We start from the raw sequence: 25,890 nt of genomic DNA, 5'->3' as shown, positions 1-25,890 counted from the left end.
CGGATTGAAAGACACACACAGATTGAAAGTAAAGGGATGGAAAAAGATATTTCATTAAAATGGAAACAAACAACAAAGAAACAAAAAGCTATAAGGGTAGCAATACTATACCAATCCAAACTTTAAAATAAAGACTATAACAAGAGTCAAAGAAGGACCTAGTAATCCCACTTTTGGGCATTTATCGAAGAAACCCAAAATGCTAATTCGAAGGGACATGCTCATTCATATGTTCATTGAAACATTACTTATAATAGCCAAGATATGAAGGCAACCTGGGTGTCCCGGAATGAATGAATGGATAAAGAAGAGGTTTCATATTATATATATATATATATATATATATATATATATATATATATACATATTATTTATATATGATGTATATATATAGCATATATATCACATATATGTGTGATATATATGCTATATAGGTATATATATATATATGGGAATATTACTCAGTCTAAAAAAAGAATGAAATTTTGCCATCTGCAAGAACATGGATGAACCTAGAGGGTATTGCACTGAGTGTAGTAAGTCAAACAGTAAAAGACACATGTCATATGATTTCACTTATAAGTGGAATCTAAAGAACAAAATAAACAAACAAAACAGAAACACACTCATAGATACAGAAAACATTTTGATAGTTGCCAGATGGGAAGGGGTTTGGGGATGGGTGAAAATGGGAAGGGATTAAGAAGTACAAATTGGTTGTTACACAGTAGTCATGGGGATGTAGGGTATAGCATAAGAAATATAATAAATAATATTGTAATAACTATGTATGGTGTCAGATTGGTACTAGTTCTATCGGGGTGATAGATGGGAGGGGGTTGGGGGTAGTGTGCAAAAGGTGAAGGGATTAAGAAATATAAATTGATAGTTACAAAATAGTCACAGGGATGTAAAGTATAGGGAATATAATCAATAATATGGTAAAAACTATGTACAGTGCCAGGTGGGTACTAGTCAGGGAGATCACTTTCTAAATTATAAAAATGTATAACCACTATGCTGTACATCTGAAACTAATATAAAATAATATTGAATGTCAACTCTAATTAAAAAATTTTAAAAGGATGGAAAAAATAAAGAAGAGTAAGAGGTTGAAAGTTCAAGATATAAAACAAGTAAGTCTTGGGGATGTAAAATACGGCATAGGAAATATAGTCAATAATATTGTGATAGCGTGGTAGTGTCATATGGTTGCTGACTTATGGTGATCACTTCTGTAGCATAGGGAATATAGTCAGTAATGTGGTAATAATTCTGTATAGTGCCAGGTGAGTAGTGTTGAATAATTACGATGTACACCTGAAACTAATGCAATACTGCATATTAGCTATATTTTAATAAAAACATTTTTAAATTTTTTAAAAAGAGGGATCTTTTAGAGAGCTGTACATATAATCCCTGGAGTCTGAGGGATACAAGAACTGGCACCTAATTCAATTGAAGGCAAGGTGTGGCTAGCTAGATTGTCTGACAGTGGAAAGAAGACAGATGCTGTTAGGTTCCTACGCACTTTCAGGGTTTGCTGGTGGAAAAGGCTGACTGAGTTTCCCAAGAGCCCGTTGTGGCCCCTGTGTCATCTTAAGATGTCTAATTTCTCACAGGAACTTACAGTGAGAACTTGAGAGCATTTTATTTATTTTAACAATGCTCTGCACAGTCTGTCTTTAGACACTTTCCCAAGTGTCTTTTGGCGACCCATCTTCTTTACTTTTGTTTTTGTTTTTTGTCTTCTATTTGTCAAATCTACGTGGAAAAACTACATTCAGGTGTAACAGTAGTAACGCAAAACCCTGGGATCGAGATAACTCTGTGCTTTGGAAAAGGAGCCCGCGACCGCTAGGCGAAGAGACTAAATGTGAGCGCCTGGGCACCCGTAGGTCGGGTTCGTGGGCTCAGACACCGGAAGTGGCCGCGCCGTGCGACTTCCTCTTTCGGAATTTAATGCTCCCCCGGCTTCCCCACGGTAGTCAGTAAACCTTGAGAAGGATTAGAGCATGGAGGCAGCGCCCCCTCCCTCGACGACGGGGAAGTTGGTAGTGGTCGGCGGTGGCATCGCGGGTGTCACCTGTGCGGAGCAGGTAGGGCGGGCGCTCAGGCGGCTCCGCTTCTTCCTCGACCTCGGAGGCAGCTTCCTCTTGTCCTTTTAGGTCCCTCTTTCGACGCTTTCTTTTCCCCTGCTCTCCTTGCTCGCAGATATTGGAGACTGCGTGATGGCCCTCAGATGATGTCTTTGATACCTCGCAGGCTTCACCGCAGGCACATAGCGGGGGGTGGCGATTAAGTTTTTAGGGGACAATCCAGAGCTGACTGGACCAGGCTCTGGTCCTAGTAATGTTAGAGCAGACAGGAGGGCTTGTAACTACGAAGTACTTGGTCAGAAAATTCAGCCCTCTTTTAAGTTAGATTATTGAATTCAGCTTCCAGATAGGTGCCAAGTCCTTAGATTTCATCTCTAGTAGTGTTTTGGAAAACAACCAGCAAGGGATCAAATGCAGCGATGGGATGCTTTTCTGATTATAGTGATTAATCAGAAAATTTCGTGTGTGTGTGTGTATATGTATACATATATACCTTTGGAATGTCTGTCTTTTCTTGTCTACCTGGTGAACTTTTACATATATATATATATATACACACACACACACACACACACACATATATATATGTATGTATACGTATATATGTATACATATACATATATACGTATACATAAAAATGTATATACATATATGTGTATATATACATATATATGTGTGTGTGTGTATATATATATATATATATATATACACACACACACACATATATATGTATATATATAATATACTTATATTCCAGAAAGGACTAAATTATTTTGATATAAATATAAGGAATAACAAGTCATAAGAAATTAAAGGGGTTTTTTACGTTTTAATCTTTGGATGTGTATTTTCCATTTATTCACCAGTGATCCAGGCACTGTACTAAGGGCTGATTAGTCAAATATAAACAGCATGGTACCTCCTTTTTAGGGAATCACAGCCTAGTGGAAGAGTCATGTAAATAAATCATTTCATCATTGTGTTTGCTATTTTAGGGCTGCCTGTGCAGTTGGTAGGGAGGGATTTAGGGAAGACGTGTCCTTTTTTAAAGGAGATAGCCTTTTGTCTCAGTGTAGAAGAGTGAGTAAAAGTTCACCAGGTAGACAAGAAAAGACAGGCATTCCAAATGGTGGCAGCAGTATAATCTCAGGTGGATAAAACATGGCACCATCTGGTGCTTATGCGTAGATGCAAAGCACATGGTGCTTGGGGGAGGTAACCAGGGATGAAGCCAGGAAAGTTGACAGAAACCAGATCCTAAGGGATCTTATAAGTCATGGTAAGAGTTTAACAAGAACTTATAAATAGTCAGATGGTTTTGAGCAATGGAGTACTGTGATCAAATGAACATTCTTGAAAGATGATTAGTTATGATGTGTGTGGCAAGAGCTGCTGGTTAATATGAGACTGGCAGGCCAATTTAAAGGCAATTTTAGTAGTTTAAGGAAGTTTTGAGGGTCTGGTCTAGCAATGGAAACAGCAAGCAGGGAAAAACTTACAGAATAGCCAAAGGAGAAACATGGTAATATTGGTAATATTGTCAGATATTGTTGAAAGTTTAAGTAAGGTGATATTAAAAAGAATCTGTGGGTTTTAAGAATGTATAGGTGAATTGCACATGCTCAGTTTTAATGGTATAGTAGGGATAGAAATAGAGGCTGCTGGAGTTGAACTGGAGCATGAGGTAGGAAAAAGCTTTCAAGAAGTTTAAAGTGAGAAAGAGTTTTGTAGCTAGAGGAATAGGATGAAGCAATAGCGTATTAAACCACTGAATTTTTGTTAAGGCTAATATTAAAATGGCTTGGTCGTCCTAGAATATATACTGATTGAGCATTTGGAAAAGGCAGGCTAGGAGTGCCAAAGCACTTAGGAAAAGTCAGGCTAAGATTCTAAATGTTTCTTATTGAGGGTTTGCTGTATTTTTATCCTATTGAAGGCAAATGAAAATATTTTGCAATAAATAGAAGTTGGTTTAACTGTTAATTAGGAAGATTGTTCCTTCTTATCCTCTGCATGATAACTTTAAATTGGCATATAAAATAGTTTTAAGTAAATAAGGAGTACCTCTATGTCACTTTTCTTGTTCAGATCTTTGTTAGTGTTTAGTATAAATGTATTATTCATTTTAATCAACATCAGAGTTGAACACTATTCATCACTACCCTTAAATATGTACAAGACCCAGGATAATGGAGACCTTTAGATGAGGAACAGTGAGTTTTTAGTTTCCTAGGTTAATAACTTTATTAAAATGGGATTACCCCATCTTACCCCCCACGCCATATATATTACTGTGTTTCCCCAAAAATAAGACCTACTCCAAAAATAAGCCCCAGTTAAGATCGTCAGCCAGACGGACACATTTAGTACGTTATGACGATGTTCCAGAAGAAGATGACATGACTGTATTTGAATAAATGTAGATTGTTGTACATGAAGAAATAAGACATCCCCTGAAAATACGCCGTAATGTCTTTTGGAGCAAAAATTAATATAAGACCCGGTCTTATTTGTGGGGAAATACGGTATAAGACCTGGTTTTATTTTCGGGGTAACATGGTAATATCTAAAGTTATTTATCATATTTTTTCCTACCTTTTTTTAAATAAGTTGGCACTTCACTTTCCATCAGAAGATGTTCTACTGATAACAGCTTCTCCTGTTATTAAAGCAGTTACAAATTTCAAGCAGGTAAGAACCTTTATATAACGTTTTTAGTATTAATTTTTTTAAATTGCAATAACTTGCATAGCAGTTAGTGTGAACTGTAGTATTTTAATTGCTTAAAATGACAAATATTCTTTTGATATGCAATTCATTTTTAAATTATAGCTCAAAGTTTAGAATCATTCAGATTGAATACTAAAAGCACCCAGAATGATACTGAGTTGAATCTAGTCTTTTCTTTTTTCCCCTCCTGTCTTTTCCTTCCACTCTGAATTACTTTTCAGAAAATTTAAAATAAGATTCTTTTGGGGAAAGATGCTGTGAAATCTAAAGATGAATGCAAATATATATGTACATCTTCATTATACATATATGTGTATGTTATGTGTCTGTATTTACAAATTAGAAATGCTTCTGAGCCAGGTTTATACTTATAGATAATTAATGTTTCAGATGTGTAATAAGCATCTCAGAACACTTTGTAGTTCTCTGAATTTATATTACACGTTATAAGATTATAATAGGAATCTTAAGATCATTTAGGTCCTAGTATCATTAAATAGATGTCTGAAGATATTTTTGATCCTGTGCCTCACCTGTTAAAAAGCTTTAAGCTCATATTCTAATATATGTATATTTATAAATTATATATATGTGCTACAATAGCTGCAATTATGAGTGTTATGATGCCTATGCAAAAAATAAATGAATAAAACGTTGAAAAACAAATCTTTCCTTGCCATACTTCAGTGAAGACTGCTACCATAGTCTCTGATTTAATACAAGTTTTCCTTATAATATCCTGATAATAGAATATACCTTTTTTTGCATTTTGTCTAAGATTTATTATTTATTCATATAAAGGTTAATAGACTCGATGTCAAGGAAGGAAAACCACCTTCTCCCACACATCACCCACAGACATACTTGCCAATCTTAAAGTATATTTTATAAAAGTTATTTTATATATTGTCTCCAGGGAAGAGATCAATATACAGTTAACCCACCTCATTCTCATATATAAACCTGTAAGGTTCACATTAACCCCTAAGACCAAGGGTAAGTTAGTTCCACATACTGTTCCTTTTAACCTGCCTAGAGATATGTAAGATATCTTAGTACCTAGGTACAGCCAAAAGAGTTACGGGACGGGAAAACCAGAGAGCCATTATGGCTCTTAATCTCTATAAGAAAAAAACATATATTTAATTATAAGCTTAAGCACACATACATAAGAGAAAGATGTATAGTTGGATCTTATAAATGTCTTTCCAGATTACTTAATTTGATGTAATGATCCCAGAGTTCTAAGACTTGAGTTCAGGTTTTGCCAGTTTTGTAAGTTTTGTACAATAGAAGAAAATACTTGGATTCTAGGCATAACTCTGTTATTTCCTGCCTGTGTAGCCTTAGTAAGTCTGTGTACCTGATTGCTTCACCTGTAATATTAGAATACACTCCTTGCTTACTTAATAAGGTTGTGGGCTTAAGATGTACAGCAGGTTCTTGAGTAACATTGTTTCAGTCAACGTCATTGTGTTTTAATGTTGAAGAGGTGCTGTAGGCACTTATCTGTATATCACTTAGCCTGTGGTAAAATGAGTTTTGTAATACATCGTTTCGCTTCAAATTGCAGAATCTATCAATGATGTTAAATGAGGACTTAACTATACTAATATATGTAAAAGTGCATTGAAAGAGCAAACATGCAAATATCAGTTATTCTTAGTTTTTGGAAGTCAGAAATTGCATCCTTTTCATTATTTATTGAGCATCTATGTGGGAGGCACCCAGGATACAGAGATTAAAAGTATAGAACATACATCAAAAAGTCATTAGTGGTTATCTCTGAGGTAGGGGGAAGTATGAAATTTGGAGAGTGGTAAAGGGGGACTTTAACATTTAATATTACGTGTTGTTCATTTAGTGTTAAAAACAGCATGTATTCATGACTTAAGTAGTTTTTAAAAGATAAAAAGTTTACTAATAATAACTATTTATGGAGCTCTTACAATACACCAAGCACTCTTCTAAATGTTTTAAATATAGTAATGTATTTAATCCTTAACCCTATGAAATAGTTTCTTATATTATCCTCACTTTACAGATAAGGTAAATGATTCATGGTGAGGTGAGGTAAATTTTGAAGGTGTGTATAGTCAGGTTTTGAATACAGGCACTTTGGCTCTGGAGTCCTCATGGTTAATGAGTGTAACCTTCTCAGATGGCTACTTCCTATTGGGGCAACAAATATGTAAGAATAGTCATCATATAATTATCCTGATAGTGGTGAAAAATACTGAAGTCATATTCTGATATATGCATATTACTTTTTATACATATAACACATTGTTAATGAATGCCAAAGCCTGCCTTTTAGAATCAAGGAATGCATTACTTAGGAGGTTGCATTGAAAGAATCCTGAGAAGGTGAGAGATGATGGGAAATGGAGCACAAATTAATGGATTCACCTTGAAAAGTTGGGAGTGGGTCAAGGAAAATGACTGATAGCAGAGAAATTTACAGATTATGGGAAAGAGGTGGTAACAGTTCTTAGTAGCTGCTTTAAGCCTAGAAGTAAGGTGATTTGCTGAGAATAAAGAGGATGAAATAAGTTTGGGGAACATTAGAACGGTGAAAGTTTGAAAAGTCACTGAGGGATTGGAATATGTTATTCTTCTAAGATGTTCTTTATTCTTCTCACTATATTGATGTTTGCACTGATGGTAGAAAAGCCATGGTGGCTAAACTGTAGTAATAGTCACTGTATTCTTTCTTCACTGCCACACAGTCAGTTTAAAAAAATAAAAGCCAATAAAAATGTTAATTTTACTAAATCTTGACTGGTAAGTGCACATCTTGCTAATAATATTCTGTATGATGAACTGGGATGTGTGTATTTGGCACTTCTGCAAACGAGTTCAGTGTTGTCTCAAGGAAAAGCAGTTGTGCAGTTGCTGAGTTGCAAGCTGAACTGGCTACTTTCTATCATGGAACATCAATTTTTCTTGCAAGAACAATTGACAAATGGGTCATTCATATTTGGAAAATGAATAAAGTGAGCCTTTCACTTCACGGAAAACAACTGACAGTACTCGTTGACAAGATGACAAAATTAGAGCTTTCAAACGAAAATTGGAAGTTTTGGAAAACTCATTCTTCACTGTGAGCCTCACAGTACTTAAATACTTTTCTGATGAGATTGTTGGTGATAACAAATGAATGTGATTTTTTTATGTTATATTGCTATGAAATATGTCAATATTTGAAAGATCTCCATAGCTGAACCAGTATTGTCCACATGACCAATGTGTGATGTTACAAGATCCACTCAAAGTGCAGGGTAGTCCAGTGGATTTCACAAGAACACAGTAGGAAGGAAGGATTCTTTGATGTGGTTTCAAATTCTACCTTGTACCTAATCTTTAAGAAACCATCACTTGCTGAGTCATGGTGTGGCATGAAAGAAAAATATAGTTATCTGAAAGGGCTGCATATTTGTGTCAGGCCAAAACAACATGGTGCAATATTTTGAATGCAGACGCAGAATGTAGGAGCTATCTGCTGTTAAGCCAGATATTAAAGAGATTTTTTTTTTAAATGTAAAACAGTGCCATTCTTCTCAATTTGTTTTGTTTTGGAAAACTTTATTTTTTATTGAGTATATTAAATCTGCCTAAAATGGATTTATTATTGTTACTTTTAAGTGAATTAAGAAATATTTAAACTTTATCTCAGCTTTAATTTCTAATGTAGCAAATATTAATATTGCTAGGTATAACTCAAACAAACAAAACCCTCTGGGGTCCTCAATCATTTGTAAGAGTGTAAAGGGGTCTTGAGACTAAAGGGTTTGAGAACTCCTGGGCATGTAGTAGGATTTCCATGCAGTGTTTAAGGACCAGCTAAGGTTGGATCCCAATTTACAAGGTGTGTGTGTGGTTCTTCTGTAGCAGACAATGCATAGGACTAGAGAAAGCAGGTAGTTCGATCTATGGTTGGGCGTTTTCAGGGTCATTAATGGCAAAGGGTAAGAGAGCAAGGAAATAAAGGGTTTAGACAAAAGGTGAAATGATCCACAGTGGAGTCTCAGCAGGATAGGAGGGAAAGTGAATCCAAGAGGATGCTTATGGTTTGGGAGAACAGGAAAGAAGAGTCCAAAGAGCAGATCACAATAAAGTTAGTTAGTAAGTGGAAAAAGAAAGCTGCAAGGATAAGGAAATAGATAAGGTGTTTGTTTAAACTGTATAGAAATAAGTAGTGTTAGCCCTCATTTTGTGGGTGAGCAGCCCTGTTTTACAGGCCAGGAAACTAAGGCTCAGTGATCTACCTGACGTGCCCAAAAGTGGTGGGATTAGTATTTGAATTCAAGTCTTAAAGTGAGGAGTCTAGCCCTCTTGCCACTGTATATGGTGCAGTTGGCCGACTTTTTTGTTTATGAACATGGAATTAGTGTATAAAAAAGAAATGAAAGTATTTTTGTTATTTTAAATTCTTGAAAGAAAAACATTTTTTAAATATATACTTTTGATCTAATACAGGTTTCTAAAGTGTTGGAAGAATTTGATGTTGAAGAACAACCAAGTACCATGTTAGAAAAGCGCTTTCCCAACATTAAGGTTATAGAATCTGGAGTAAAGCAACTGAAGAGTGAAGAACATGTAAGAGAATTTTCTTTGTAATGACATTTTCCTTTGTTACATCTTCGTGGGGTTTTGCCTGCCTTCCTTTGACCCCACCTGTACCACCACCAAAGTCCCTAGCATTGAAATTTTAGTGATGTTGATTTCCATTATTATTAGAAAAATGTATACCTTTTTGTGAGTTTGTTGAATTATATGATTAGCTTAGTTTGGCATTTTAGGTTTTACCTTTCAAATTAGCGTTAACATTTATTTAGTGTCTACTGTTTTCTGGGCACTGCATTAAGTGCTGGGACACAGTGACAATTATATAAGGAACCTGCTCCTGGGAGTTCTGTGTCATAGGGAATATAGAAATGCATATGTATAGTTATATGGACATGTGAAAAGCAGCCATTGAAGTATCAAAGTTCTGATATTAGATATTTAGGTACACTTCACAGATTGAGTAATATTTAAGCTGTGTTTTAAAAGATGGATGAATTAACAGTTCTGCAGATGGAAAAGGGCATTCCAGGAAGAGGACATTGCATGTTCAAAGACCCAAAGAAAGGAAAAGGGGCGTGTAGAACAGTGAGGTAGTCAGTGGGATTGGAGTGGGGATGGCAAGTAAAGGAAATTGGCAGACAAGGCCAGAGAAAGAAGTAAATAAGATTTTGAAGAGCTTTTTATGTCATGCTAAGAAATTGAGTTTATTTTATAGTCAGTGGAAAAATAGTAAAGAGCTTTTAAGTGGAAGCAGGGATGATGAAATAGACGTTCTTTTAGGAAGATATATCTGATAGCGATGTCAAAAGTGAACTGGGGTGGAGTGAGTGGCTACAAGGTATTTGCAATAGTCCAAAAGGATACAAGGCCCAAACTAAGAGTCTCAGGAATACGGCATTCTCAAGAAAGGATGTTATCAGAATATCTATCATCAGCTGAACTTTAGGCAAAATGGGAAGTAGCGTTTGTAGTAGTTTCTCTAAAGCCACTCTAATTTATGAATTCTCCCGTAAAGATAAAACACATGTACACCACATTTGAAACAGAAATAATTTGACAGAAAAAAAAAATTAAGAAAAAGTACTGAGTTTTATGAGAAAAGAATTAAAAATCTGAATCCAAGACCAGAGTAATTTCCTAATACTTATAATAGTAGTACTTATTCAGTACAACATCAACATCTATTCATTTGAAAATTGAAGTAAACTTAAAAGTATACTAATGAATTGTGAAGGAATTTACATATATTAGGACGTTTGACTGAATCAGAATGCCATCCATTATCATTTGAAAAGTGTTCTATAATGAGATACATGTCTCCATTCTCTTACCTGTCCTTTATATTCTTTTTTGAATTAGAGATAGTGTTTTACTTCCATGTCTACTTCCAAAAATTTAACAGTAGCCAATGAAGAGTTTTTGTGTATGTTTTTACAGTAGCTAAATGCGAACACTTTTTAAATTAGGTCAGTGCCTATATAACTATTATAACATGTGTTTATCAGACAAAATTCTAACCAGATTATTTGAAGAAAGACTTGTATGAAATTTCTATATGCATTACACTATGTTGGATTATTGGTTTTACGCAGCTGAAGAGTTAACATGGGTAGCCAATGTCTGAATGGGTAGTAAGTGCTGTGTTTTGATTTGCCAAGTTTTATAATTCCAGACACGTGGCACAAAAGTTAACCCCTACACCATTCCAACAAATTCCAGCATCTCTCATAGTAACATGTACTTACATGTATCTGCTTTCTAAATGCTACTACTTATATGTAGATTTTCATTCAATATTAAGGAACAAAAACAGTGGATCTGCATTTTTAGACTCATCGATGTTGTTAAAAATTAATATAAATAACTTTAAAACCAGTACATCTTAGGATTCCAGGTTAACATGTTTGTCACTTACGTGAAAATATAACCCCCAAAGAGCATGTATGTAGTTTGCTGGTTAAGTGATTGCTATTTAACTTAAGAATATAAATAGTTATTTGGCACTTCTAATCTTTTTAGATTAAGAACACATATTGTAACCTCTTCTACCACACACTACTCCCCTGTACCTGTAACAGAGATTAAGGTACGCTACAGGTAGAATCACTAGTTCTTATACTAATTTCCATTGAGATCAGAAATGTTCATTAGAGTCCTCAATTTCAAAATTTCTAAATGTTTAATTTTTAATCTGAGGTCAACATCCTTTCCAAACATCATGAGATTCTGTAAGTTTTATGCAGAATTTTGTGTGAATATGCCTTTTTTTTCTGTGGGAGAAAGACTAGTTTTCATCCGATTCTCAAATTGGTTCATCAAGGCCGTAAAATGATTAAGAATCACTGGGTTGAAGAATGCATTCTCATGTTTAGTTAGCTTTGCAATTGCTGTAACAAGTATTGAGTGCCTCCAAGAGGCTATTTTTGTCTTCTTGAATGTTTAATTTAAAATGAAATTGGACCCATGTATAAACATTTCCCCTCTCCCATTCGTTGCTTTATGTTTTTACAGTGCATTTTAACAGAAGATGGCAGTCAGCATGTATATAAGAAACTCTGTCTGTGTGCCGGAGCTAAACCAAGGTTGATATGTGAAGGAAATCCTTATGTATTAGGAATCCGCGATACAGACAGTGCTCAGGTAACATTCTGAGGTTGGGTCAGGGGAAGGTACAGGAAGATTTCTTAGACTTTTCTACGTTTGAATCACAGTGTTCTACTTATGTGAATTCCTAAACTGTAGGAGAAGAGAGGTTTTATGTGTTGTTTTTTTCATGAGCCATAAACCAGAAAGTAGTTATAATGCTCTGTTACTGCCAATTTCAGTTTGTTTTTAGTTCATAATTTATATATTTCTTTATTCATGCTGATATACTGTTTTCCTTCCATTATGTTATATCCAGATATAACAACTATGTTGAAGGTTACAACTTACATTGAGCACACAATTCATTAATCTACTCTGATTGGAAATATGTGCTTTGCAACCTAAATAATGCATTGATCTTTTACCCAAAAGGTAAAGCATATCCAAAACTTACTGAACTCAATCCTCAGCAAATAAATTAATAATCAGGAGATCTTTGTGATACCAAATCATGTCAGAACCCTAAAACTGAAAAAGTCAATTGGTTTATTGTTCTGCTCAAGAAAAGTGAAAACTATCCCAGTAAAGTAAAAGTTATCTGTGCAGCGTTACACATCTTTTGGTAATTTACTTCAGGGTTTATTGACCCTTATTACCAATCTCTTCCTAATTTTCAGTCACAATATTGTCTTAACCTCAAGCTCGTTGTTTTGTCCCATGAGGTGATAATTTTCCTTATATAATAATGTTTTATATTCTTGAAAATTGGTAATGTTTGCTTTCAGCTTATTCTTAAATAATTAGATAGAGAAAACTAGAAGTTGATTATCTTGTAAACATTTCGTATTACCGAAGATTGTGTTCATAACTATGTTCGAGCGAAGCCCTCTACATATGTGAACTCACTGAATCCTCATGATAATCCCATGTGACAGTCAGTGCTCCCACTACAAATAGGAAACTAAGGGGGAGAGATTAAGCAATTTACCTTTAGTAAGGTAGTTACTAAGTTTATCAGAAATACAGTTTAAACTCCTGCCATTCATCTCCTTGTCCAGTGCTCTTTACAGATCTTTCTTAAATTACCTATTGCCCTCAATGAAGAAGAAACTAAAATTAACTGCGGGTTTTTTCCTTGTAGAATTTTAAAGAAGTCAATTTCAGTGATTATTTATTGAACATTACAATAACTTTTGTGGTCAATTTAATAGAAATAGTAACGACATAGTAGCAGGAGGAATTTAGCTATGCAGACGTCATCCTGAAGCATGGGACTATTCTGTACTTTTGAAAGTGCCATAAGATTGACCGCTGGCTTTTCTCCAAGCTCACTGTGATCTTTCTTTGGGGGGATGGGAGGATGGAGGTACCAAATACTGTCTTATAATGGTAATAACATTTTAAAAAAATAAATGTTAGACATTATTATGTGCCTGCTACTCTTAACAGATTTATCTACATCATCTTACTTAATGCTTACAGAAACTTTGAGGTTTAGTCACTTATTTCCATTTATAGTTGAAGAATCTGAGGCACAGGAGGCTAAGCAACTTGCCTAAGTGAGTAACTGCTACTGTTTCCCCGAAAATAAGACCTAACTGGAAAATAAGCCCTAGCATGATTTTTCAGGATGACATCCCCTGAACATAAGACCTAACGTGTCTTTTGGAGCAAAAATTAATATAAGACACGGTCTTATTTTCAGGGGAACATGGTAGATCAACATCATGTTAGTAAATAGATTTGGTCAGATAGTTGGGAATGTTATAAAGACAGCGACTCGTGATTAATTCTGAAGTACTACTCTAAATGTGATGACATAAAAGGCAAGGAAAATCAGGAGAGGCGTTGTTATAAAGGCAGTTTGGGGTGAAACGTAAAGGGGAACATTTGTAATATAATTGGGAGAGTGTATCCTGGCAGAGTGGGAAAGTGAGATTTATTATCAGTGAAGCGTCTTGCTGCCGGTGTTGCCCACTATAGAAAAAACTGTCATTTTCTTTTTAATATAGGAATTTCAGAAACAGCTTACTAAAGCTAAAAGAATAATGATCATAGGGAATGGTGGTATTGCACTTGAATTAGTGTAAGTATATTTAAATATTATTTGAAAACTGCTCTGTGATTTGTGTGATTGTTGGCAGACTGGAAAATAGCTTATCCTGAAAAATCAAAGATAAATATAATTGCTTTTCATATATTTTCAAGGAGAAAAAAATTTTTTTTTAGCTGTCATGAATTCATAGTTGCAGAAATGTCCTTATAAAACATGAGTTTAGGGAATGCTTTATTTAGGTCTCAAAGGATCATACACTGGTAAGTGGCTAGATTTGACCCATGTGTTTTATAAGGATGTACTATATTGGAAAACAATTTAAATGTGTACACCTTTAGAGATTTCTAATCATAATCCCCACCACTTTTTATTGCTTATACCCATCCGGGTTCATTCATCTATGTTACCTGTCTGGCCACTGAAACCCAAAGGGTTTGTGACTCTTGTTTCAGGATATGTGGTACTCACAGCTCTTGGTTTTTGGAAGTTTGGGAAATGTGAACACAATAATTAATATGAAATATCCTCTTAAGATGATATTTTAAGTTAAAAAAATATTGTAGAATATCCTGCTGTGGCCTACAGATAATTGATTCACTTTCTTTGTAATATAAGGAATAGTCTGGATATTTTTCAGCCCAGAAAGTTGGGTCTGACTACAAAGAGGACAAATTTAATCAAAGTAAGGAATCTGCCAAAGCCCTGTCTTAATTTGGTCCATTCCAACCCTCTTTTTTAGAGGATGATGAAGCCCATTGGGAGCCGGTAAGAGTCCCTAAATTGCCCGAGTTCTAGGAGTTGTGGTCATTATTGTAATTATAAAGTTTGTAGCACTATACAGAGAAATGCAGATAAAAAACTAGAGTATCCATACCAAACTGCCAAAAGCGGGGAGACACATTTATTGTAAAAGGGGCTTCACATCCTTATGTACACATGACAAATTTTCTCCATCAGCTGTCTCCAACAAAAGTGTAACTTACTACTACTCTCATTACTGTTATTTACAATGAAATGCTTTCTTACATTACAAAATGTTCAGAGTCTCACAACATTTATTCCTACTCCTCACTTTCTTCAGGTTGGAGATTGAAGAATATATAATTGGATAAAATTCATTTTGTACTCAGTAAACTCTGACAGTTTAAGAAAGGTCCCGTATGGAGCTATTCTGCCAGTTCAGGTTCACTGGTTAGGCCTTTGCCTTTTCTTGATGAAAAATGACACCCAAGCCTTTGCTGCACATTACTAGGCCCCATGTTCCACTAAGGCTAATACTAATTTTCTTTTGTTTGCTTTTATTTCCATTATTATGTCTGTTTTCTTCTTTCCAAGTGTAAGTTAATCCTCTCATTTTCAAACATAATTTCTCAAAACTATAATACTTCACTGTTGTCTATTTTATAAGAGTGGTTTTAAAAATGAAAGCAGTATTTCCTTTGTGTGTGATGGTCCCTTCCTGTTTATGCATCTTTCTGAGGATGCAGTTCATAGAGGAGGAGGATTAGAGGGTGTCCTGTGAAGTCCAGCACGTACTGAAGTTACTTGTGGTTACTTAACAATAACTGGCCTGCAAGGCAAGCATCAAGTATTTTAAGCTATACTCATATGTGTTATACTGCTGTGTAACTTTAAAATACAAAAAAGTGGTAGATTTCTAACTTACAAGTTAAGGAAAGCATGTCATGATAATTATGTGCCTATACACATATGTAAATTGAAATACAAAATTTATTACCAAATGTGTTTGTATTCTGCTTTCTGCTTATCAGTGATACTGTATGACTTGAGCAACATAAAATACTGTTCTCCAAATAATCTGCCTTTTAGTAACTATAAATAGTCTTTGCTGGCATAGGAGAGTAGAATAAAACAAAGGTCCATTAGATGAGGTAAGGGGCTCCTTTACCATATGCCAAAAAGCATGAACATAAGGTGACCTAAAGTCACATGTACTAAACCTCTTTTCTATCATTGGTTTATTGATTAGTCTTAAAAATAACCTAACTGTGTTACATTATAGCAGTCTGTGAAATAAAGATGGCAATACTTTGTACCATAAATGTTTAAAATAACATTAACACAATATTCTTATTACCACAGTAAGTTCAAATAAAATCCTACTTTAGTTAGGATAACCATATATCCTGTTTGTCCAGGATTGTCCCAGTTCATCAGTTGAACCAAACAAGTATTATTGTAATAATGTACCTTATAATGAACTTCAGTGACTTCGTGAAATTAATACTAGGAAAACTACATTCTTAGTGTCCAAACCTAGAGCTAAAACATCAGATGCTTAGGAGCCTAGGCTACCTCATAAACAGTAATGGGAAGTGGCTTCAATATTCCATGTCCTTTTCCTTTTTTCCGCTTAGATCCTTGATTTTTCTGTGAACTGTATCTTTCTTTGGTTGGATGGCTTGGAAATTTCTGAGATGAGGGGAATTAATTGCAGTGTAATGATTCCTTTATACCAAAATTAAGATTTTAGTTCATATTCCTAATTTCTCTTTTTCAATTTCCTTCCGTAGTATGCTTTGAGTACATAAAATATTTGTTACCAAAGAAGTGAACTACTGGCGTGTCCGGTTAGCTCAGTTGGTTAGAGCATGGTGCTAATAACACCAAGGTTGCCAGTTCGATCCCGCATGGGCCACTGTGAGTTGCGCCCTGCTTAAAATCAATCAATCAATTGATCGATCGATAGATGGATAAATTTCAACTACTGTCAGTTTGGTAGCTATGTACCATCCATCATCCATTATTGATTACACTATAACCAGATAAAGCATTGCTTACTTCTGGGAGCCCTGGGGGACATTAAATAATAACTATGTTGTAGAAATTGAACACAAATGATATTCATTGTAATGAAATTTTACATGATGCTCAGTATATATATTTGTCACTTATATGTTCTTTCAGTAAACTGATTAAATTTATTTTATTATTGATTCTACTTTAACTCTTATTATTCTGAAAGAGTGTTACATTCCTCTTTATAATCATTTTTTCTGAGCTTTCCTTAAAATGCTTTTTTTTTTACTTGTTCCTTAGGAGAGAATTGTTATATGCAGATACAACAATTTCTACTGAGACTTTTGAAATTGCTTGAATTAACTTTAATATTGCTTTTAGGTATGAAATTGAAGGGTGTGAAGTAATTTGGGCCATTAAAGATAAAGCTATTGGGAATACTTTCTTCGATGCAGGAGCAGCTGAATTCTTAACTTCGAAACTCAATGCTGAAAAACCAGAAGCTAAAATTGCACATAAAAGAACCAGATATACAACTGAAGGTAAAATAATAGCATCTAGCTCATTAATTCAGATGAAACTATTTGTTTTTTTAACCATTAAAAAAAATAAGAAAATTTAGCAAAATGCTATATTTGGGAGCTAGGAATATAGATATTTAATTCTATATCCTTTTGTGACTTTAGACTTTGTAGGAAGTACATATTTTTATGAAAAATATGTGTAATTAAAACAGGAAATTTAAAGTGAATAAATAAACCACCCCATCTGCATCTTTGCAAACAGATGCTATAATTAGACAACACTTAAGGTAATTTTATAAAAAAATGCAATGACTTTAAAAACAAATACAAGCCTCACAGTTTTTTAGTTTAAAAGAGCTTTCAAAAAAAAAACAAAACAAACTTTTTGGCTTATAAAAGTAAGAATTTTATAGTTTTGGGGATGCTAAAAATTTTCAAAATGTGATGGCTCATTTTCTTACCCTTCCTGTCAACTAGTGTATATAAATAACACTTTGAGTGTTTATACTCAACACTTAATGGAAAGATTATTCACTTTATACCGTTTCCCTGAAAATAAGACCTAACAGGACAGTCAGATGCAATGCGTCTTTTGGAGCAAAAATTAATATTAAGACCCGGTATTATATTATACCCGGTCTTATTTTAAGACCCGGTCTGATATAAGACCGGGTCTTATAGTAAAATAAGACGAGATCTTATATTAGTTTTTGCTCCAAAAGACGCATTACAGCTGATTGTCTGGCTAGGTCTTATTTTCGGGAAACACGGAAGCTCTGCATCACAAAATATTAAAATAATGAATAAAATGATTAATATAGATAATTTAGTTTAATTGTGCTGTCTGTATAATAAATTATTACATTGCCGAAAAGCTGAAGAATACAAGCATAATTCTCTGCTTGGCAATTTTTTGTATCATTTGAAATTTGAACTGAATTTATCTCTTTAAGGAAGGAAAACGGAAGCAGGAACCAAAGCTAATGCTGGTAATATAGGCAGTGCCTTGGGACCTGATTGGCATGAAGGTTTGAATCTGAAAGGAACAAAAGAGGTATGTTTTCATACACTGATTAAACATGTCCAAATGCAACTTTAAATTCTTGAACCATTTGTTAAAGACGGGTTACAAATATATACTCAAAGAATTGCTGTATCACACTGTACTTAAAAGCCATAGTGCTAGGAAAGGACTTCAGTTCACTTGCCCACCAAAGATAGGTGAATATTCGTCTAAAACTGACCCTCAGTTTTCTTTTTAACTATCCAGAGATATAGAGGTCTCCATACACAGACTTACAGTGACTATACCTGTCCTATTTTAAAAAGGTCACTTCAGATGCATTACCATATTTGAAAGGTTCTTAGATGGATTCTAAATAAAATACACATTTAATGTCTTAATCGTATAAGCAGATGACTTGCTTTTACTCTTACTAGATTTTTTTTTTTTAAATAGCTGTTAAAAGGCAGTGGTATTTAAATATTGTAAGAATGGTACATGCAGTTCTTATTACTGTGTATGAGTTCTTTTCAGTCTTGGGTAAGTTGGAGGGGGGTTGGCTTCGTGGTATAGCTAATTTTTGTGATGGAAATTATTCAAAATCATTTCTTCCTGCGCCTTCATATCCTAAGATTAATAGTATTTTAACCTGAGAACTGCAACAGTTGAGTTCAGTAAACATTTATTGAGTATCTCCTACCTAACTGGCACTTTACTAAGGGTCTGGGACATAACAGTAAGTTAACCTAAACCTGCCCTTAAGAGATTTTTATAGTCTGTAACAGTTGTAATTTTAAAAAATTTATACACTTAATTATCAATGAGGCTTATACTAAAAACCATGCCCTTGGTGCTACCTGCCAGTTTAACTACTAAATCTCTGTAGTACTGAAATGAATTTCTGCCCACTCATTTCACATACAGAAATTGGGAAACTTATTTTTGGTCATCCAATATGTTTTCATGTATATTCTAATAAATTATTTTTTCTATATTTCTATAAGTGTATTATAAACTTTTTTTTCATTAGTAACCCAAATCATTCTTTCTGGAAGTATTGTGGTGACCAGCATTTCTTTATTTTAGTTTTCTCGTAAGATTCACATTGAAACTAGGTGTGAAGTAAAGAAAATCTACCTTCAGAAAGAATTTAAAATTTCTAAGAAAAAGTCCTTGGCTTTTCCAAGAGACCATCATAATCAGACACTTACAACTGATAAAGGTAAGTAATAAAATTAAAAATATTTAACTGCTTATTTAAAAGAAAGACAACTTAATCTTTATTATATTAAAAAACAAATTCAGATTTTCATATGAAATTTAAACATGAAAAGTAAAAATAAACCATAATTTAGTAAGTCATTTCATTTTCACTACTTTTTAAGTTTTTTAATAAATTGTATAGAGTTCTATTCATTGTGTTTTAATTATCATAACCGAGTCAATCGGAATATCTTGCAGATGAAAACAAAACAAACTAAAAACTAAAACACCCAATGCTCTCAGAGGTGAAGTAACTTCTCTAAAATCACACAGATTGAAAATCTATAAATTTAGAACTAAGATTCTTATCTCCTAATTCCTATTCCACACTCCTATGCGAATACTGTCACTTGAAGAAATATACTCAGCCAAACCTAGTATATGAGATATTCCACTGTTCAGAAGTGTTTGAATTTTCCCATAGGAAAAGGGAGTGTTAGAGTTTGAATATGAATAGAAAAGGAAAACATTGATGAGTAACCTAGTGAGACTAAATTCTCAGTGGAGTATATTAATATTTTTAAAGAAATAATTTATAAAATGAGTTATTTAAATTTACTTTGTTAGAATTTTTGTCTAAATTTGAAGGAAAAATGTTTAGAATGCCATAGTTTTGTATAATAATTATACTCAAAACAAGATGTTGTTACTGGATTAAAACTTATTTTAGCAAATATGCCTTATCCAACTTATTAAGGGATGGTATTTTAAAATCATCTCCTGCCTGCTTTTGTCTGTCTTTTTTCTTCTAGTCATTATAGTCACATAATGCTATGGAAAGTTCGTGGATTACATTTGAAAATAAACTTTTTTTTATTTTTAAAGAGATATGGCCTGTATATGTGGAACTGACCAATGACAAGATATATGGCTGCGATTTCATTATCAGTGCTACAGGAGTTATACCAAATGTAGAACCTTTTCTCTGTGGCAACAATGTAAGGTGAAATTTTTCATCCCACTATGCATATTTGTAAAGTATTATTTATTAATATCTCTAATTCTCAAGCATGAATACTTGTTCTTTGTTTTAGTACAGAAGTAACTTAGAATGGCTGAAAACAATTTAGTTTATATTCATGTCTTGATTTGCAGTATTTTTTTACTGCTTAAAGTCCTTAAGCAGTGAGCCATAATGCATAATTTATCTAAATGTTGGCAAGAGACTGACACTTCCTATGAATTCTTAAAAATGATTCTCTTAGAAAAACTATCTTATAATTTTTGTTTTAGCATTTGACTCTTACAAAATCTGAATATTGTAATTATGAATGTGGGGCAGTTATATGGTTATTGGATATTTTTGATGTTGAAATTCTAAGAATCTTACAGTTTTGTCTGTCTTTAGTAGGAATTTGATTCCCTGGGAATTCAGCTTAGTTGTCTAAACATTGTAGCTGTTTTTCACTTTCTCATTAAAGATCAGCATATTCAAGGTGTAAAAATTTATTTTTTTACTTTAGAATGAAAAGAAGTCATGTTTCATTTTTCTTACCACATATGCTTATGAGGAACATTGTTTAGTTTGATCTAGGAGAAGATGGTGGCCTGAAAGTGGATGATCATATGCAAACGTCCCTTCCTGATACCTATGCTGCAGGTGACATTTGTACTGCATCCTGGCAGCCCAGCCCAGTCTGGCAGCAGGTAGGCCAGCAAACGTAATCACATGTTTTATCAGAGTCCATCTGAAAACAAAGGAGTTGATACCAGCAAATCGAACTTTCTGGTATTCCAATTTTTCTACTTTACGTAGGAAGCTATGGTAGAGTTTTTTGTGACATTTAAAAAAAACAACAACTAAGTTTTTCCCTTTAGGTGACTTACTATTACAGTGATAGAACAGACTAGGATATCTTCTAATTTAAAAAAAGTTCTGGGCTGTTACTTTTTTATTCTCAGATGCTTATCAGCACTGTCCAGTGGAACTTTCTGTAATGACAGAAATGTTTTCTTTCTGCACTGTCCAGTCACGTAGCTACTAGCCGCATGTGTCTGTTGAGCACTGGAAATGTTGCTAATGTGACTGAGGAACTGAATTTTAATTACTTTTAATTAATGTAAATTTAAATAGTTACATGTGGCTACTGACCACCATATTATATTGTACAGCACAGCTTTAGATTAAAAAATAACAAACCGTTACTGAGATTATAAGCCATAAGATAAAGCATTCTGTTCCTGTGGGAATTACTACTAAAAAAAAATGTTCGTTTAGTGAACAGTCTTCCTCAGCCTAACAAGTGCTTCCAACTGGATCTGTACTTCCTCCGGCCCTTACAGTGTTGCCTACTTTCTAACAGTGGAACAAAAATACTAGGGGAAGATGCTCAGACCATGTGGCTAAAGTGAGGTTGTCTTAGGAGGAGTAGAGACATAGGTAGATGTTAGAGATAAAAGAACCAGTCAACACTTACCAGGTGAAAGACCAGCTTCACTGGTAGGGATATAATTCATTCAGATTAACTATGGAGTATGGTAGTGGAAGGGCTTGATGCCTTTTAAGAGGCAGCTTCATTATTTTGTGTTCTTTTATGTACAGCAGAGGTAACATCAATGAGAGTACTTTCAGCCTCTTTCTAAAATGCTTCAAACTAGCTTGCTTTCAGTTTTGTCTACAATCATCCTATGTCATTTTTGTGGTATTTCTGTTAGAAACTCAAGTAGGAGTTGGAGTTTGTGAGATTATTTTAAACCCTCTAGGATAAATTATATCCTTAATGAGCATCATATTCTGATACAGGAAAGAAGTACCCAAAAATAAACAGGTATCTTGTTTTGAATAAATCTAATAGACCCCATCTCTTAATTTGCAGAAGCAATAAGTATATAAATAATTTGTTTTACATAGTCCCAGGTGCAAACTTAAAGGACTTTGAGCCTGGAATACATTAGGTAATAGTCCATCAGAGTCTAATACAGGCCACTTCCTTTAGCCATTCTCTAGTTTTACTGTGATCAGTTTACTCTGCTCCATTACCATACACCTTGCCTCTTGCTTCATCAAACCTAACTTATTTAGTGAGAAAATTGAATTTAAAAACATAATAATCTGTCACTTCTATCAGAAATGCTTGAAACTTATATCCATGATTGTGGTATTATTTTTGCACACAAAAACGACAGCATTAGTTACACAAACACATAGGGGTAATAAGGAAACTAATTGCTGATTATAGGCTAACCTGTTCAATTCTCCCAATAGCCATTGAGGAGGTGGTGTATTTTTACATTTCAAGTGAAGAAACTGAGGCTCAAAAAAGTTAAATAAACACTAAGAAGAGTTGAAATGCAAATCTATTGGCTTCGAAGTCGTGTCCTATTATACCAGGGAATCCGAAAACTTTGTAGAAATACCATACAGTACAATACTGAGAGATTAGTACTGTTATAGAGAATTTTAACTGACTTCCCAGTATCAGTTGCTGAAATCTGATATGATGTCGTGGGACTAGGCAATGAGTGATATATATCGGTCTGACCAATAATAAGGCTAAATTGCACAGTAGGCCTTAACTAGCACCAAAAAATGAGGATTAGGAAAAGGAACAAATTTTTCAGTAATGATTTGGCATCTCTATTAATGCTGGTGAGAAACTTACTCTGAAGAGAGGACTAATTAAAATATTACCACCTGGTGTAGCCTGCAATATTTTAGTAATTTTTAATAAAAATGTTATTGAAACATAGAAGTTGGTGTCATCTTTTAATTTTAGAAACAGTAATTTTAGACAGAATTATCAAATACCAAAATCAGTTTGGTTAGTGTGGATTGATGATTGGCAAAGATGATTTTAACAAATTTTGATGACTGTCAAATATTGAAACCTTTTAAAGAATTTCACAAAATTAAGGTGATAACGGTTTTCAAGTAATGATAATGAAAAATTATATTGCATAACATTTTATTTCAGATGAGGCTGTGGACCCAGGCCAGACAGATGGGATGGTATGCAGCAAAGTGCATGGCCGCAGCTAGTGTAGGAGACTCTATTGACATGGATTTCAGCTTCGAACTTTTTGCTCATGTAACAAAATTTTTTAACTATAAGGTAAGATAGATAAGCAAAACTTTTCTGCTTGTTTGTCTTGTAACTAATTATGATCATTTAATTTTGTTACTTGAATAAGAATTTATATGGTTTTAACCATTTTTCAAAAAATGACGTATTTTCCAATTTTTTGCAAATTAGTACCTGGTATTATTGCTTATCTTAATTTTTAATCATCTGATAATCATTACCTGTGCTTCCCACTATACTGTTTTGCAGTTTAAGGGGAAAAAAATCTCTTCCAGGTTTGTTCCCTGTTGGTGCATTTCTAATTTTTATTTGAGATTTGTTACTTCTTTATGAGGGGAACTAATAACTATCATACTCAAGAATGAAGCAGGTGCTTTCCCATACATATTACCTTACTCAATCCTCTTTACATTACTCTGAGACAAGTTTTTTCTTCCTAACATACTGGTAAGGAGAAACACACATACACAAGGTTCAGGGACATCAAATAATTTACCTATGAAAGATCGTTATTAAATCTTTAAATCATGACTCCAGACTACTGTAGTCCATGTTCTACATATATGTATGTTCACTGGATATTTTTAATGTTCATGAAGATTGTATGGCATTATCATCTGTAGAATAAATGCATGCCATTCAAATGTTCTCCTTTAGAACCCTCCTCAACGACACTTAGCTGTGAAGTTTTGTAAATAGATATTTCTGCTGGTCCGTCTTGCATAACACAAAACAATTGCATATTACCTTTCTTTTTTTGTACTCACTAAAATAACGTTTTTTTATCCCTACATATATACATATAGGTTGTATTGCTTGGGAAATACAATGCACAGAACTTGGGTTCAGATCATGAATTAATGCTGAGATGTACCAAAGGACAAGAATATGTCAAAGTCGTCATGCAAAATGGGCGAATGATGGGAGCTGTCTTAATTGGTGAAACCGATTTAGAAGAAACATTTGAAAACTTAATATTAAACCAGATGAATCTTTCATCATATGGAGAAGATCTACTAAATCCAAACATTGACATAGAAGATTATTTTGACTAAAAAGGGCACTTCAAGAACCACATCAGGTTTCAAATAAGACAAAATTCAAGAGAATAAAGTAAAAAACTGCAGTGATTTAATGATGGCCACATTGCTGTTAAAAATACAGACGTGATAATGATTTTTGTGGAAAAATATTTAAAAATAAAATTCTAAAGATAAAATCAGTTTAAATTATTTACAGATATATTTTTTGTAACAAAACTGACCACTAGTAGATAAGAATTTTCAAGTTATTCACTTCTGAGTTTTAAACTTAGACATATTCATTTGTGATTTAGCTTTGGACCAAATTTAGCTAGGCTGTTGTTATCTACTTAGGCAACAGCTGGGCCTAGTAGACCAGAGCCATTCTTTGATTGTGAAATATCAAAATAGGCTACGGTTTCAAGCTTATAGTTTTATTTTACTTATATAGAGATGTAGCCACCTTACTTACTAATATTAATTGTATTGATACCTTACTCCTTTTTGTTTGCATTCTACGTGTAATTATAACCCGAAACCACTCACTTTGTGTCATGAGCCAATGTAAAATCTTCAGTAAAATAACACTGCTATCAAAAGACAGTCAAGTCAAAAGAAAAGAAAAAAAATACCACTGTGTATATCAAGGCATAAAGAGCTTAAGATAGTTTTGTGAAGTCATTCTCTTCAGTATTTTACATTTAAAGGGGTTTACATTAAAAAAAAATTTCCCCTCATTTCATACTGTAAATGTATACAGTTCATGCTCTTAACTTTGCAAAAGGTCTCAACTTCTCAAGTCTTCAATACTTTAGAAAGAAGTTCTTAAAATACAGCTAGCTCCATATGTGTAAAATATTAATGAAATTGCCTTAAAACATAAACGTTGGTTAACTACAAAAATAATAGTGCATACATGCATAAACTACTTTCCTTGGAAAATCTAGAAACACTCATCTCGTGCATCATCAATTTTTCTTTTCTTAGCCCCTGTACTCTTAGAGTCAGATTGCTGAGCCTTGTTTGCAGACTTCTTCTGGAAGTTACCTGAATTTTTTTCTTCCTTCTTTTTATCAGCTCCTTTAGAATGACAAGTTTGAGGTGATTCAATCTACAAAACAACAAAGGAAACACTCCGATAAAAATTTGGCTATTTTGTTTTTCTCATGAGATTAAAGATCTCAATAGTTTTTCTATATCAGTTAGCTCTTTAAGTGTCCAGTGGTCCGGTTTTTAATCTTCAAATTTCTACTCAG

At 33.9% G+C, this 25,890-nt stretch overlaps 2 protein-coding genes across 3 annotated transcripts in view; one reads left to right on the top strand and one right to left on the bottom strand.

The window, feature by feature from the left end:
• Positions 1–1,924: 1,924 nt before the first annotated feature.
• On the top strand, positions 1,925–24,844 carry PYROXD1 (pyridine nucleotide-disulphide oxidoreductase domain 1). The gene is made up of 12 exons (XM_019738180.2): positions 1,925–2,099; positions 4,710–4,790; positions 9,309–9,428; positions 11,910–12,038; positions 13,997–14,070; positions 17,182–17,342; positions 18,278–18,378; positions 19,414–19,549; positions 20,416–20,528; positions 21,115–21,237; positions 23,505–23,642; positions 24,419–24,844. Exons 1-12 carry the CDS (start codon positions 2,016–2,018, stop codon positions 24,665–24,667), a joined length of 1,509 nt encoding a protein of 502 aa, XP_019593739.2. The 5' UTR covers positions 1,925–2,015; the 3' UTR covers positions 24,668–24,844.
• The window catches only part of RECQL (RecQ like helicase), a 30,620-nt gene continuing 29,451 nt past the window's right edge, over positions 24,722–25,890 (bottom strand). The window contains exon 15 of one of the 2 annotated variants that reach the window (XM_019738171.2): positions 24,722–25,745. In XM_019738171.2, coding sequence (XP_019593730.2) covers positions 25,578–25,745 — 168 coding nt within the window. In that variant the 3' untranslated portion in view covers positions 24,722–25,577. The remainder of the gene's footprint in view (positions 25,746–25,890) is intronic. The other variant, XM_074325941.1, reaches the window with a different exon arrangement.

Source organism: Rhinolophus sinicus, linkage group LG02, assembly GCF_036562045.2.
Source record: "Rhinolophus sinicus isolate RSC01 linkage group LG02, ASM3656204v1, whole genome shotgun sequence".
NCBI lineage: Eukaryota > Metazoa > Chordata > Mammalia > Chiroptera > Rhinolophidae > Rhinolophus > Rhinolophus sinicus.
The sequence above is the reverse complement of the archived record's forward strand: the minus strand, read 5'-3'. Positions and strand labels throughout refer to the sequence as shown.

Excerpts from the sequence above, each read along its gene's own strand:
- PYROXD1 (XM_019738180.2), top strand. The coding sequence starts at position 2,016 with ATGGAGGCAGCGCCCCCTCCCTCGACGACGGGGAAGTTGGTAGTGGTC. Across the intron at positions 4,791-9,308 it reads CAGTTACAAATTTCAAGCAG|GTTTCTAAAGTGTTGGAAGA; the intron begins GTAAGAACCTTT and ends GATCTAATACAG. Across the intron at positions 14,071-17,181 it reads GGTATTGCACTTGAATTAGT|GTATGAAATTGAAGGGTGTG; the intron begins GTAAGTATATTT and ends TATTGCTTTTAG.